We start from the raw sequence: 16263 nt of genomic DNA, 5'->3' as shown, positions 1-16263 counted from the left end.
GTCTCTGTCTCCTTTCGCTTTCTAACACCATGGTACCCTCTTACTGTCTCTGTCTCCTTTCTCTTTCTAACACCATGGTACACTCTTACTGTCTCTGTCTCCTTTCTCTTTCTAACACCATGGTACACTCTTACTGTCTCTGTCTCCTTTCTCTTTCTAACACTATGGTACACTCTTACTGTCTCCTTTCTCTTTCTAACACCATGGTACACTCTTACTGTCTCTGTCTCCTTTCTCTTTCTAACACCATGGTACCCTCTTACTGTCTCTGTCTCCTTTCTCTTTCTAACACCATGGTACACTCTTACTGTCTCTGTCTCCTTTCTCTTTCTAACACCATGGTACACTCTTACTGTCTCTGTCTCCTTTCTCTTTCTAACACCATGGTACACTCTTACTGTCTCTGTCTCCTTTCTCTTTCTAACACCATGGTACACTCTTACTGTCTCTGTCTCCTTTCTCTTTCTAACACCATGGTACACTCTTACTGTCTCTGTCTCCTTTCTCTTTCTAACACTATGGTACACTCTTACTGTCTCCTTTCTCTTTCTAACACCATGGTACACTCTTACTGTCTCTGTCTCCTTTCTCTTTCTAACACCATGGTACCCTCTTACTGTCTCTGTCTCCTTTCTCTTTCTAACACCATGGTACACTCTTACTGTCTCTGTCTCCTTTCTCTTTCTAACACCATGGTACACTCTTACTGTCTCTGTCTCCTTTCTCTTTCTAACACCATGGTACACTCTTACTGTCTCTGTCTCCTTTCTCTTTCTAACACCATGGTACCCTCTTACTGTCTCTGTCTCCTTTCTCTTTCTAACACCATGGTACACTCTTACTGTCTCTGTCTTCTTTCTCTTTCTAACACCATGGTACACTCTTACTGTCTCTGTCTCCTTTCTCTTTCTAACACCATGGTACACTCTTACTGTCTCTGTCTCCTTTCTCTTTCTAACACCATGGTACACTCTTACTGTCTCTGTCTCCTTTCTCTTTCTAACACCATGGTACCCTCTTACTGTCTCTGTCTCCTTTCTCTTTCTAACACCATGGTACACTCTTACTGTCTCTGTCTCCTTTCTCTTTCTAACACCATGGTACACTCTTACTGTCTCTGTCTCCTTTCTCTTTCTAACACCATGGTACACTCTTACTGTCTCTGTCTCCTTTCTCTTTCTAACACCATGGTACACTCTTACTGTCTCTGTCTCCTTTCTCTTTCTAACACCATGGTACACTCTTACTGTCTCTGTCTCCTTTCTCTTTCTAACACCATGGTAACCTCTTACTGTCTCTGTCTCCTTTCTCTTTCTAACACCATGGTACCCTCTTACTGTCTCTGTCTCCTTTCTCTTTCTAACACCATGGTACACTCTTACTGTCTCTGTCTCCTTTCTCTTTCTAACACCATGGTACCCTCTTACTGTCTCTGTCTCCTTTCTCTTTCTAACACCATGGTACACTCTTACTGTCTCTGTCTCCTTTCTCTTTCTAACACCATGGTACACTCTTACTGTCTCTGTCTCCTTTCTCTTTCTAACACCATGGTACACTCTTACTGTCTCTGTCTCCTTTCTCTTTCTAACACCATGGTACCCTCTTACTGTCTCTGTCTCCTTTCTCTTCTCTAACACCATGGTACACTCTTACTGTCTCTGTCTCCTTTCTCTTTCTAACACCATGGTGCACCACTGCTCTGCCCCCCACCCTGCCTCTGCTCGTCTCCTTTCTCTTTCTAACACCATGGTACACTCTTACTGTCTCTGTCTCCTTTCTCTTTCTAACACCATGGTACCCTCTGCTCGCCCCCCACCCTGGCCCCCGTCTCTGTCTCCTTTCTCTTTCTAACACCATGGTACACTCTTACTGTCTCTGTCTCCTTTCTCTTTCTAACACCATGGTACACTCTTACTGTCTCTGTCTCCTTTCTCTTTCTAACACCATGGTACACTCTTACTGTCTCTGTCTCCTTTCTCTTTCTAACACCATGGTACCCTCTTACTGTCTCTGTCTCCTTTCTCTTTCTAACACCATGGTACACTCTTACTGTCTCTGTCTCCTTTCTCTTTCTAACACCATGGTACACTCTTACTGTCTCTGTCTCCTTTCTCTTTCTAACACCATGGTACACTCTTACTGTCTCTGTCTCCTTTCTCTTTCTAACACCATGGTACACTCTTACTGTCTCTGTCTCCTTTCTCTCTCTAACACCATGGTACACTCTTACTGTCTCTGTCTCCTTTCTCTTTCTAACACCATGGTACACTCTTACTGTCTCTGTCTCCTTTCTCTTTCTAACACCATGGTACACTCTTACTGTCTCTGTCTCCTTTCTCTTTCTAACACCATGGTACACTCTTACTGTCTCTGTCTCCTTTCTCTTTCTAACACCATGGTACACTCTTACTGTCTCTGTCTCCTTTCTCTTTCTAACACCATGGTACACTCTTACTGTCTCTGTCTCCTTTCTCTTTCTAACACCATGGTACACTCTTACTGTCTCTGTCTCCTTTCTCTTTCTAACACCATGGTACACTCTTACTGTCTCTGTCTCCTTTCTCTTTCTAACACCATGGTACCCTCTTACTGTCTCTGTCTCCTTTCTCTTTCTAACACCATGGTACACTCTTACTGTCTCTGTCTCCTTTCTCTTTCTAACACTATGGTACACTCTTACTGTCTCTGTCTCCTTTCTCTTTCTAACACCATGGTACACTCTTACTGTCTCTGTCATTGCCTCAGGGTCTTCTTCAGCTTCTCATTCACACACTCATAGACACACACACATACCGGCACACGCATCATCTATACCCACATTTTCTCTGTCTTTGATTTTCCTCCCTCAGGTCTCTTCCTCTCTCTCTCTCTCTCTCTCTCTCTCTCTCTCTCTCTCTCTCTCTCTCTGTTTTTCTCACTTATGTAACACAACATCAGAGGCCTGGGGACTGCTCTCGTCTGGCCAGGGAGAGAGGGAGGAACAGAGGAGGGTAGCTAGATAAGTACCAGACCGGTGGGATGGAAGAGGAGAGTAGAAAAGAGGAGAAATAGATAGTACACGCTGTTCGGTGCCCAATTCACCACAGGCTCTATTTAGCAAAATACCCCCACTGGAAATAATATGTCAACAAACAACACATATATATCTGAATGAGCCCAGACATGGAACTTAGTATGGAGCTGGCAGGGCGGCTTCAAACCAAATCAAACTTTAATTGTCACATGCGCCGACTACAACATGTGTAGACCTTATCGTGAAATGCTTACTTACAAGCCCTTAACCAACAGCGCAGTTCAAGAGAGAGTTAAGAAAATATTTACCAAATAAACTTAGTGTAAAAGGTAACACAATAAAATAACAATAACGAGGCTATATACAGGGGGTATCGGTACCGAGTCAATGTGCTAGGTCATTTGTACATGTAGGTAGAGGTGAAGTGACTATGCATAGATAATAAACAGTGAGTAGCAGCAGTGTACAGAACAAATGGGGGGGGTCAGTCAATGTAAATAGTCCGGTGGGCATTTGGTTAATTGTTCAGCAGTGTTATGGCTTGGGCTAGAAGCTGTTAAGGAGCCTTTTGGTCCTAGACTTGGCGCTCCAGTACTGCTTGCCGTGCAGTAGCAGAGAACATTTTTGTGTCTTTCCTCTGACACCGCCTAGTCTATAGGTCCTGGATGGCAGGAAGCTTGGCCCCAGTGATGTACTGGAATGTTCGCACTACCCTCTGTAGCGCCTTACGGTCAGATGCCGAGCAGTTGCCATACCAGGCGGTGATGCAACTAGTCAGGATGCTCTCGATGGTGCAGCTGTAGAACCTTTTGAGGATCTGGGGACCCATGCCAAATCTTTTCAGTCTCCTGAGGGGAAAAGGGTGTTATCGTGCCCTCTTCACAACTAGTACCAGTCCTACTACAGAGTCCCCTCCTCTCCCCTGGACTGAGTCTGATCATAGCTATGGTGGAGACAGATCCATTTGGGAGTGAAAACTGTGCTTTTTCAATACCCTGGCAGACATATTGAGAAAGCAGCATCGATGAATAACAGAACATTTATAACCATGAAATGCAGTGACAGAGATAATCTTCCCGTCCTTCCATTCAACCTTGTCCTGATTGTTTTAAGCAGGGATGCCAATTGGGTTGATTTGGGATTGATCCTGTGGTGAATGTCAAGTCCCATTGCTTTGACTCAGCAGGTAAATGAGTCTGTGTCTGAAAGAGACAGATGAATGTAGCAGACCCTGGTGCTGGGCTCACTTCATTAGTGTCTCTCTCTGTCTCTCAGAGGTGAGACAGATGGATGAGGTTAACTGTCCCCACTTCCCAGTATAGCCACTACCAGAGCCACCAGAGTACATGATTAGCTATGGTTCTGGCCAATACAAAAACTGGATTTCATGTATGAGAGAACATCATTTTTCATGCTCTTTTGTCTTCTGTCCAACACCTCCACTCGTCCTCCCTTCTCTTTCTCCTCCTTCTCCCTCTCTTCCTCCCCCTCCAGTCCTCCAGCTCGTCTCAGGAGCGGCTGCACCAGCTGCCCTTCCAGCCCACCATGGACGAGTTGCACTTTCTGTCCAAGCACTTTGGCAGCACAGAGAGCATCACCGACGATGATGGGGGCCGCTGCTCACCACACATGCGACCGCGCTCCCGCAGCCTCAGTCCTGGACGCTCCCCCTCCTGCTATGACAATGAGATCGTCATGATGAACCATGTGTACAAGGATCGCTTCCCCAAAGTAAGACATGACACACACACACACACACACACACACACACACACACACACACACACACACACACACACACACACACACACACACACACACACACACACACACACACACACACACACACACACACACACACACACACACACACACACACACACACACACACACATATAATTTTCTCTCACACTTTCAAGTGCAAGAAAGGATAAGGATTGGTTAGAGCAGACTGGTGTCAAAAGGAAGCAGGTTTTGGTGTTTGCTCAGTGTGGTACTGTGTGTCAGAGATAGATAACTCTCTTCGATGGAAATTGAGGGGAAACGAGGCTGTCTCCTCTCTGATTTGTAAGTCAGGAGTTATGTCTACTTTTAAACAGGTGGAAGTGAGAATGATGGAAATACCACGGCTCAGTGGAGCAAAACTGAACTATTTGAGTTATGAATGTAAAATATGAAATGGATAAAACTCTCCTAACTCTGTTTCCTGTATCTCCCTCTCCCAGGCCACGGCTCAGATGGAGGAGCATCTGGCAGAGTTCATCAATGCCTTCTCCCCTGAGAGCTTGCTGCCGCGGGCCGACGGGGTCATCAGCTTCATCCACCATCAGATAGCAGAGCTGTCCAGGGACTGCCTATCCAAAGCTCGCGAGGGCCTCATCACCACTGTCTACTTCTTTGAGCTGCAGGAGAACCTGGAGAAGCTGCTCAATGACGTGAGTCACAGAAGCACTGCAACTATAAGGCTAAGATGTCATGATAGGGGCCAGGACAGGTCAGTTCTGGGGTTATAGAGCTGCCCATAAGCCAGTCTTATGTTGCAGTGTATAACATCAGCATAGCCCTGAGTGGAATTGTCTCAATATCAGGCTCTTCTCAGGTCTGAGTGGCCTAGCTGCAGGCTGCTGAGAGGCACATTTAGTTTTTATCATCTCATTTGAAATGACAGCACTACGCCTTTCAGAAGGACAAGAACGAGTAAAGGAGTAAAATAAGGCCAATTGTGTAATAGTGTGTGTGATTTGTCTGAGCAGATAGAAGCTATCAAGGAACTTCATCTGCACCCCTGGTTTGACGGGTTGATTAATTAAATCGGTCTGATTATTCTTTTTGATTGGATTAGTTTTGCCTGGAATATGACTGTTCTCACATCCCACGTTGCTGCAAAGCTTTGATTTATTTTGTATTTTTCTGTCTGTCTGTCGCTGTCTGTCTCTCTCTCTCTCTCTCTACTTCTCTCTCTCCCTCAACGTTTCTCTCTCTCTCTTCCTCCATCTATTTCTCTCTCTCTCAGGCGTACGAGCGATCAGAGAGCTCAGAGGTGGCCTTCGTCACAGAGCTGGTGAAGAAACTCCTCATCATCATCTCTCGCCCAGCAAGGCTGCTGGAGTGCTTGGTGAGAACAGAACACAGAACTCTCAACACAATCACAGTCATGGTAATGGTCATGGGAGTGTTCACAGTCACATTCACGGTCCATGGCCCCACTAATTATTTAACAGACCATATCCCTGGCCTGGACCAAACACACATTCATTTCCTTAAATAAATATGAGCACAAATAGTCATTATAAACATTTAAACAGGGGATTTATTACACAGTAGGGCAAAAATACTGAGCTCCAACTAAGCACCTTGATAAAAGGCCCAATCTGACTGGCTAGCCATTCCATTTGCATTTAGATTAAAATTCCATTTGCCTCACTACAGTATTTCAAATACCAGCGGCCCCCTGAAGTGCTGTCTGAGTCTCACAGACCGTGACTGTGTCATTTAAAGTTTGAGCCTGTGTGTGTTGCCCAGACTGACTCAGGGTCTCTGGCAGAGCAGTAGTCCTGTCCTCTGGGTGACCGCAGCCGGCAGGCCTCATGAACTTGGCTTCCATCCAACCTTTTTATGTGCGTAAAGTACATGTTGGAATAAGAAATGTCATGACAGGCCTGATGGAAACAGATTTCTTTGGATGCAGTATTTGCAGCATACTGTAGTTATACTGCACTCTGACTCTTTTATGCTCAAATATTGAAATAATAACCCATCATATCGAAGTAAACTTAGAGTCTTGCAATGACATGTTGTATGGTCCTCCCACTACAACTTGTCAGCGAAGCATGCAGTTTATTAGGCTACAGATTAAATCATTTATGATGAACTTCACAGGGTGGTGAAAGTGCAAGGTGATGAGCTTGATGCTCCTTTCCAATAAATATCTAGGGTCTTATTCTGGTGACATCCTCATTGATGCTTGGGTGCTGTTTGACGAATACAAATGATGTCGCTCTTTTGTCCACAATAATCTCATCAACTCAATTCTGGACCTCGAAGCCAGTTCTACTGCATTTTTTAATTGTTCCCCTCTAATCAGAGACTGATTTAGACCTGGGACACCAGGTGAGTGCAATTAATTATCAGGTAAAACAGAAAACCAGCAGGCTCCGGACCTCGTAGGTTAAGAGTGTAATACCCATGATGTAGGCTATGCGTGTGCTCTAGCCAACAGCGCGCAGGGCACAGATACAGTACTGTGCCAATACCAGAGTGGGCACACTCGCTATATACAATTTGTTTTTTGTGAGAAAATCATCAGTTGTGTTGAAAATGTGATGTAAACCCATTTAACTTGTGTTTTTTATTTGGTACATGCATATCCGGGGAAGTAGGGGTGCTGAGGGTGCTGAGGGCCCCCTTGAAAAATCGGAATAATTATTTGAAAACAATGTCTTCATAAAAGTAGTGCACTGGGCCTTTACTAGTCCTGTATTAGCGGACCAATATAGCGTCTGTAGTGCGTGCAATAAAAATGTGTTATATCTTGATTAAAGTAGTGTTATACCTGTGTCACACTGAATGTGGTCCTCCTGTTCCTGTCCCTCAGGAGTTTAATCCAGAGGAGTTCTACCACCTGCTGGAGGCAGCAGAGGACCACGCCAAGGAGGGACACCTGATGAAGACGGACATCCCCCGCTACATTATCAGCCAGCTGGGACTGACAAGAGACCCTATAGAGGGTGAGCGAGAGAATGAGTCCGAGAGAGAGAGAGAAAGAGGAAGCCTTGACTTGTGTTGACTACTGTTGCTCTCTCACTCTATGTATTGCTGAAATGCAGCTCATATGTACTCCCTCTGTATGTCCCCAGAAATGGTGAACCTGGACAGCTACGACAGTGAGGGACCTCTCACCCCAGAAACAGACGACTCAACAGAGGTGAGAACCTTGTCCCTACTCCACCTCTTCCCAGCCCGCCCACCATCAACCCCCCTCTCCCTCTGTCCCTTTGGGTTAAGTCAAACTGTAGTCCAAGGCCCTGCTGACTCTAATGAATATGAGTGCTTCCTCTACTAATTACTTGGCACAGTGGACATTACTCTACGTAATTGAGTCCATTTGCTTTGATTAGAGTCTGAAGTCAAAGCAGGATATCCTCTAGGCCTGCAATCAGCCCTCCTTCAACCATCAGGGCAGGTGCCAAAATTCAGCTAACTGGACAAGAAGTCAAGAAGACAAGGGTAGCACTGGGGGAGAAAGAGACGACGTCACTCCTGTGAGCCTGGTGTTGGAGGTCTGCCCAGATCCAGTCTCGTCTTACCCTGCTGTCATGCTCTCTCCCTCAGGGCAAGATGAGAGCTATGAAGACGCCGGAAGAGGCTGACTTCCAGACCATAAAGCTGATCAGCAATGGAGCCTATGGGTGAGTGTGGGTGTGGGTGTGTTCACGCATATGAATGTTACATTAGTACATGTCTCTGAGCCATCTTGTTGATGTCCATTGAATGGTTTTAGGAGAAAACACTGGATTTACTCAGATTACTAACTGTGTGTATGTGTGTGTGTGTCTCCAGGGCTGTTTACCTGGTCCGTCACCTGGAGACCCGTCAGCGTTTCGCCATGAAGAAGATCAACAAGCAGAACCTGATACTGAGGAACCAGATCCAGCAGGCCTTCGTAGAGAGAGACATCCTGACCTTCGCTGAGAACCCATTCGTGGTCTCCATGTTCTGCTCCTTTGAGACCCGCAGGCACCTCTGTATGGTCATGGAGTATGTGGAGGGTAAGTTAACACAATAATACACTGGACACCATTACTTGTCTATTTAGGACAAGAGCAGCATTTAGGACATTGCTGGTGATGGGAATGTTAGCAGTCAGCCTGATCACGTGTTATCTGTTGCCAGGGGGAGACTGTGCCACCCTGCTGAAAAACATTGGGGCGTTGCCTGTGGAGATGGCGCGCATGTACTTTGCCGAGACCGTCCTGGCACTGGAGTACATCCACAACTATGGCATCGTGCACCGCGATCTCAAACCAGACAAGTAAGACCTCACTTGGGTTGGCATTGAACAATTATCATGTGGGACTCGTTGGAGTGAACTCAAAGTTTGATTATATTACAAACACGAAGAGTGTTTCAGGTAACCTTTGACCTGTCTGTCCCCAGTCTTCTGATCACTTCCATGGGGCACATCAAGCTGACTGACTTCGGCCTGTCTAAGATGGGTCTGATGAGCCTCACCACTAACCTGTACGAGGGCCACATTGAGAAGGACACCAGAGAGTTCCTGGACAAACAGGTGTGTACTGTATATAGAGCAGAGAAACCCACCACAGCATACACAACCTTGGCAGGAATTCAAAATGAATTTGCAGTAATATATTTACATTTCTACATTTTCCATAACCATTCAGACCAAAAAAACTGTAGCTAATCAATTTGTATGTATTTATTTCTAGACAAATATAATAAATACATGCTGAGTTTATAAATGTGTGCATATAGTTGTCAAAGCGTGAAGAAATGAAATGATCAACATCAAACAAAATGATAACCAAATATGCCTCAGTTATTATAATCAACTGTCTTTTCAGATGTTTTATTTTTCCCACCCTTTGAATGGTGCCGCTTCAATTAAATCCCCAATTATTTATTGGCTCGGCTTTCTCACAGCCACAGATCTGTTAGCATTTGATGAATACCCATCTGCACATGAAAACACAACGTCCAAGCTTTCATGTTTCATCCTGGCATTCTCGCATTGATCCCATCAGCTTGGCAAACACGTGCATTGGCCACACGTCTCTCACTCACATTTTGAGAGAGACTGGCCTTAGCATCTCACCAGTAGTGTTTTATCCATAGATATGACTATAGAACCTCTCATATGAGCGCTGTGGTTCTGTCCTCCATCAGGTGTGTGGCACGCCAGAGTACATCGCCCCGGAGGTGATCCTGAGACAGGGCTATGGGAAGCCAGTAGACTGGTGGGCTATGGGCATCATCCTCTATGAGTTCCTGGTGGGCTGTGTGCCGTTCTTTGGAGCCACGCCTGAGGAGCTCTTTGGACAGGTCATCACAGGTGAGAGGTCGGGGGTTAGTGGGTTCATCGATCAGCATCTTACAGCCATTTTGAAGTCATCTTTCTCACGTCTACATTGTCCAATGCAACTTATCTCTGTCTGTCTCTTGTAGATGACATAATGTGGCCAGAAGGTGAGGACGCTCTTCCTGCCGATGCCCAGCATCTGATCTCTACTCTGCTTCAGACCAACCCACTGGTCCGACTGGGCACAGGTCAGCATACACGTGCATGTTGACAACATGCTTAACATCAGACGTAGAGTGCTGTAGCAGAAATGGACTAAACTGCCTATTCATAGTGAAAATATAGATTCACTCAACAACACACATCTTATCCCTCTTTCCCTCTCCCTCCCCCTCTCTCGCTCGCTCGCCTTTTCATTCTCACTCTCCCTTTCATTCTCTCTCTCTCCCCTCTCTCTCTCTCTCTCTCCCTCTTTCTCTTTCGCTGCCCCAGGCGGTGCATTTGAGGTGAAGCAGCACTCGTTCTTCACTGAACTGGACTGGAACAGTCTGCTGAGACAGAAGGCTGAGTTCATCCCCCACCTAGAGTCAGAGGAGGACACCAGCTACTTCGACAGTGAGTCTCTCTCAAACTGCACTGCCCCCTGGTCACATGGAGGGGAACTGTGCTGACTCGTTGCATTCTTAATGTATAGAATCACCATAAGGCAGTGGTATTCAAACTTTTTCAACGGGGACCCCATTCTCTTCTCCAGAATTTCTGGGGAACCCATTTTTTTGTAACAATTTCTCGTTACCCCAGCCCAGCCCACCCCTAATCTATTGACAAAAATGTTGATTTTTACATCAACAAATAAGAGATTCAAATGTTATTGAAGGTTATCAAAGAAACCAATAAATACATTTCCTTAAAAAAGTTGTATTTCTCATAAAGGTTTGCATATTGTCCCATACAATAATCTTTACTCTGTTCCTAAAAAAATAACTACAGTTTGGTCGCAACCCCAACTTTGAATACCACTGGCATATGGGATAGAGATAAGAACTAGCTGTGTTTGGAGCTTTGAGGCACTTCTCCATGCTATTTGTCTGTTTGCATTTGTGTGTGTGTGTGTGTGTGTGTGTGTGTGTGTGTGTGTGTGATGTCCTCTTCCGTCCCCAGCCCGCTCGGACCGCTACCACCACGTCCACTCTTATGATGAGGACGACACCAATGATGATGAACCTGTCGAGCTCCGTCGTTTCTCCTCCTGCTCCCCTCGCTTCAGCAAGGTCAAACTCTACACTTACTCATCCATAAACATACCTTAAAACTTCAAATAAACACAGTCTCAAATAGCCGACCTGTCCATTTGAATAGCCGGCCAGCGCTACACATTTCAGCAAATAAACACTGGGTCTAAATGAATTGTTTACAACGTTACCATGAATTACCATGAATTGTTTACAAGGTTTAATGTTTAATTTGTTACATTAAATAATTCAGTAATGACTTGAAAAAGTGATGGCAATCATCAGTTTTTATCGCCAGTAAGAAACTGCTAGCCATTGGCTGCTAACAGATGAGAACTGCTAGCTAACTGGCAAGCACAAAAACTGTCAACAACTTCAGGAACACAGACCCCCCAGAAATCAGCTGTTCGCTCTAGTGACGAAAGTAAGAACTGCAGAAAAAATGCACATTCAAAGAGGAGAATAATTATTCTGTCAAGGGTGGGTTTTTTTATACATTTTTATTAGAGGCATACTAAGACAAAATAAATGTGGCACAGTGTGTAAATGATAGCACATTAGTGCAGGAAATTAAGATATTGAATAAAATACTGGAAGTGAATGCTGGAATTAAACAATTAACTATGCAAGTGAACAAACGCTGTGTGCATTAAGGAAAGAGACACCTGACTCAAATAGAAGCCTGTCTAATAAGAGCCTGTTGTGTTCAGTGATTCAAGCAAATAAATGCCTGGGCTATTAATTGATGTTTACGATAAAACCTACACTTCGGCCTAATCAGTTCTTCTGTCTCACCTCCCTTCTTCAACACTCCTTGTTGAACTAGATTAACTTGATGCCCCTCATTGTACAAGTCTAGGCCATGTAAACGCGTCTTCCCTAAATCCTGTCAGTAAATCTCATAATCCTAAATTACACATTTTCCCATGATTCTTTCTTTTACAATAGGTTCAGTGGCACAATTAGCTTTCACAGATTAGTCAACAAGGGGAGATCTGAGCAGAAAGATACATATGTCTGAGCCAAGTGACTTAAGTCATGAAAGAACCTCTTTGGTAACCTTGGATTTTATTGACACACATGCCTCAGACATATGTATCTTTCTGCTCAGATCTCCCCTTCTTGACTAATCTGTGAAAGCTAATTGTGCCACTGAACCTATTGTAAAAGGAAGAATCATGGGAAAATGTGTAATTTTTCCCTCTGTGGGTGCTGAAAGCTTATGCGTCCTCTCTCTGTTGTGAACTACAGGTGTACAGCAGCATGGAGCACCTGTCCCAGCTGGAGCACAAGCCCTCAACGGTGACCCGGCGGGAGCACAAGGGCCCCAGGGAGGACCGGGCGGCCAAGAGAGAGAGCCTGGGCAGCCTGACCTTGAGAGATAAGAGCTGGAGGACAGGATCACCTGAGATGTGAGTATGACCACTACTGTACTCTGACTAGTACTAGTGCCCTCTTACCTTGCATAACAAGTTGGAAATGTGACATTGTTGGTCCTCATTATCAAGGCTCTCATTATCATTACTCATTGTTTGTTTTCATAAATACAATACATCAATTCTGTGCTGTGTTGTTGTGTGTAGGAAGCGACTGTCGTGCTCAGAGTCCTCCTTCATTGAGAGTGACTCCAGTCCTCCATCTGGGGCCCGGCGACGCTTTTCTGCCCTCATGGACACTCACCGCGTCGCCTCCCCACTAGAGGCCGATCCTGAGCTGCCCGTGCCCACCAGACAGCCCCCAGTCAAGGTCAGGGGCACCTCTCTGGAGGGGGCCATGGGCACCACATCCATGGGCACCACATCCAGCCAGGGGGATTTTAGGAAGGAAAAGGAGGGCAACGGGTTGACTGCTGGAGGTGAGGGCATTTGGCATTGGATAATGGATGAATCCTGGCTTGACATACACTTTGATACTTAAATGATATTATTCCTCCATCTTTCTGCTCTGCTCCAGACAAGCAGCTGAGGCCAGCTGATGTACCAATGGGAGTCATCCCCAGCCCCAGCAATACTGTGACTGCTGGGGCCACAGAGCCCCAGGGGTCCCGGGCCACCAACGAACTGGTCCTGAGGAGGGTCCGCCACAGCCAGCTCTCAGCTGAGGGAGAGAAACGCAACTCGCGACCCGTGACCAAGGTCATCAAGTCTGCCTCCACCACAGCCCTGTCTGTCATCATACCTACAGGTGAGGAGCTGGAAGGCAAGGCAGTGTGAGAAGACCGGGTCTGTCTGTTGCTAATGACAATATTAATGTTAAACAGTAAAACGGTTAACTGGGCTTGTTATGGAAAATAGTACATTTCTTTAAAACTATCTATTGCTTTGACCTTCAATTGACTTATTCAGATGTTTTTGCTCACACTTTATTCCTGTGATTCTCTCCCCCCTCCTCAGTGGAGCAGCATGGTACGTCCCCCCTGGCCAGCCCCATGTCTCCTCAATCCATCTCCTCCGACCTGTCGTCTCGTGACTCCTCCCCCAGCCGAGACTACTCGCCCACGGTCAACGTGCTGCGTTCTCCCATCACCATCCACCGCTCTGGGAAGAAGTACGGTTTCACCCTCCGAGCCATTCGAGTCTACATGGGAGACAGTGATGTCTACAGTGTACACCACATGGTCTGGGTGAGACAGCGATAGAGATGATATGTTCTGTGTTCATTTCCATGGAGAAAGTAGTGTTAAGTAGACATCACTCTTTTGAAGAAGTTCTGTATCATAACAAACATCGCTACAATTTGTAGTGGAAAAACAGACTTGTCCAATAGCATGATGACTTGTTTGATTGATGTTGATCTGTTTCAATCACAGCATGTGGAGGACGGAGGCCCTGCCCAGGAGGCGGGACTCTGCGCTGGTGACCTCATCACTCATGTGAACGGGGAGTCTGTCCACGGGCTGGTGCACACTGAGGTGGTGGAGCTCATTCTGAAGGTGAGAGGAAAGAAACATGTGTTTTTTTTCTACAGTATAGAATACAGGTGAAGCCTATCATACACTGTGTGCACAATTATTAGGCAAGTGAGTATTCTGATCTTATCATTATTTCTATGCACATTTTCCAACTCCAAACCATATACACTTGAATGCTTATTGGATTGAATCATTTTCAGGTGATATGTATTTGTGTAATGAGGGAGGGTGTGGTGAAAGTGAAAGTGAATAACACCTTATATCAAGGTGTGCATAATTATTAGGCAGCTTCATTACCTCAGGTAAAATGGGCCAAAAAAGAGATTTAACTGACACTGAAAGGTAAAAAATTGTAAAATGCCTTTCAGACGGATGCAACACTCTTAAAATAGATAAACTATTGAGGCGTGACCTCTGGGGCGCTGGGCGCATGGAGAAGAAAAGGCGCAAATTAACTGCAAAAGACTTGAGAAGAATTAAACTTCAAACTACCAGGAACCCATTATCCTCCAGTGCCACCGTATTCCAGAACTGCAACCTACCTGGAGTGTTCAGAAGTACAAGGTGTCAAGTGCTCAGAGACATGGCCAAAGTCAAGAAGGCTGAAACACGACCACCACTGAATAAGATTCACAAGTTGAAGCGTCAAGATTGGGCAAAGAAATACCTGAAGACAGATTTTTTTGAAGGTTTTATGGACAGATGAAATGAAAGTGACTCTTGATGGACCAAATGAATGGGCCCGTGGCTGGATCAGTAATGGACACAGGGCACCACTTCGAGTCAGGCGCCAGCAAGGTGGAGGAGGGGTACTGGTATGGGCTGCTATCATTAAGGATGAGGTAGTTGGAACTTTTCGGTTTGAAGATGGACTGAAACTGGAAGATACTTTCTTCAAGCAGTGGTACAGGAAGAAGTCCTCAGCATTCAAGAAGGTCATGATCTTTATGCAGGACAATGCTCCATCACATGCATCCAAGTATCCCACTGCTTGGCTAGCCAGCAAGGGCCTCAAAGATGCCCAAATAATGACCTGGCCCCCTTCCTCACCTGACTTAAATCCTATTGAGAACTTGTGGGTCCTTCCCAAACGTGAGATTTACAGTGAGGGAAGACAATACACCTCTTTGAACAGCATTTGGGAGGCTGTAGTTGCTGCTTCAGCGAAAGTTCGTGAACAGATCAAGAAAATGACAGACAATGGATGGAAGGCTCATGGCAGTTATTTAAAAGAAGGGTGGCTATATTGGTCACTGAATATTTTTGAAAGGCCAAAAATGTTATTTAATTGTCATTTTGTGTTACTAATTTGTTACACTTACTCTACAAATTGAGAATAAAAAGTGAGTTGGGAGAAATTATTTTTGTCATTTAGTTGCCTACTAATTGTGCACACTAATAGTTGCCTAATAATTGAGCACACTTATATATTCCCATGAGAAAGACAAAACTCACTATTCCTTTGTTAAACATTCAGGTTTGAGATTCAATACCATTTTGGATTGACTGAGAGCATTGTGTTTGTTCAGCAATAAAATGAATCCTGAGGAATACAATTTGCCTAATAAGTGTGCAAGCAGTGTATACTGTACGTGTTTTGTTTCCGTTGTTTCTCCAGAGTGGAAACAATGTGACGGTGACCACCACGCCCTTTGAAAACACCTCCATCAAGATCGGTCCTGCCCGCAAGTCCAGCTACAAGTCCAAGATGGCACGGCGCAACAAGAAGACAGGGGCTAAGGAGGGACAAGAAAGGTACAAGTGGGTTTCTCTGCACAGCAGATGGTACACTATGATTTCAGATGAGCGCTCTAGAAAATCTCTCCTCTCATCCTCCCACCTCTCTCGTTTCACTTCTCACTCGCAGTAAGAAGCGCAGCTCGTTGTTCAGGAAAATCACTAAGCAGTCGAACCTGCTCCACACCAGCCGCAGCCTGTCCTCTCTGAACCGCTCTCTGTCATCAGGGGACAGCCTCCCAGGCTCCCCCACCCACAACCTCTCTGCCCGCTCCCCCACACAGAGCTACCGCTCCACCCCCGACTCCACCTACCTGGGTCAGTATGAAGG

The 16263-nt window shown here is 45.5% G+C and overlaps 1 protein-coding gene across 1 annotated transcript in view; it reads left to right on the top strand.

Moving 5' to 3' along the window:
• Nucleotides 1–16263, top strand: part of LOC106607040 (microtubule-associated serine/threonine-protein kinase 1) — a 57561-nt gene that overhangs the window by 37522 nt on the left and 3776 nt on the right. The window contains exons 6-25 of the mRNA XM_045720333.2: nt 4508–4744; nt 5239–5448; nt 6027–6128; nt 7608–7740; nt 7870–7937; nt 8345–8421; nt 8573–8781; nt 8906–9044; nt 9170–9302; nt 9920–10085; nt 10199–10300; nt 10545–10667; nt 11214–11323; nt 12536–12696; nt 12868–13139; nt 13238–13468; nt 13678–13907; nt 14094–14216; nt 15814–15950; nt 16063–16250. Coding sequence (XP_045576289.1) covers nt 4508–4744; nt 5239–5448; nt 6027–6128; nt 7608–7740; nt 7870–7937; nt 8345–8421; nt 8573–8781; nt 8906–9044; nt 9170–9302; nt 9920–10085; nt 10199–10300; nt 10545–10667; nt 11214–11323; nt 12536–12696; nt 12868–13139; nt 13238–13468; nt 13678–13907; nt 14094–14216; nt 15814–15950; nt 16063–16250 — 3151 coding nt within the window. The remainder of the gene's footprint in view (nt 1–4507; nt 4745–5238; nt 5449–6026; nt 6129–7607; nt 7741–7869; nt 7938–8344; nt 8422–8572; nt 8782–8905; nt 9045–9169; nt 9303–9919; nt 10086–10198; nt 10301–10544; nt 10668–11213; nt 11324–12535; nt 12697–12867; nt 13140–13237; nt 13469–13677; nt 13908–14093; nt 14217–15813; nt 15951–16062; nt 16251–16263) is intronic.

Source organism: Salmo salar, chromosome 06 (assembly GCF_965601325.2).
Source record: "Salmo salar chromosome 06, fSalSal1, whole genome shotgun sequence".
Taxonomy (NCBI): domain Eukaryota; kingdom Metazoa; phylum Chordata; class Actinopteri; order Salmoniformes; family Salmonidae; genus Salmo; species Salmo salar.
The sequence above is the reverse complement of the archived record's forward strand: the minus strand, read 5'-3'. Positions and strand labels throughout refer to the sequence as shown.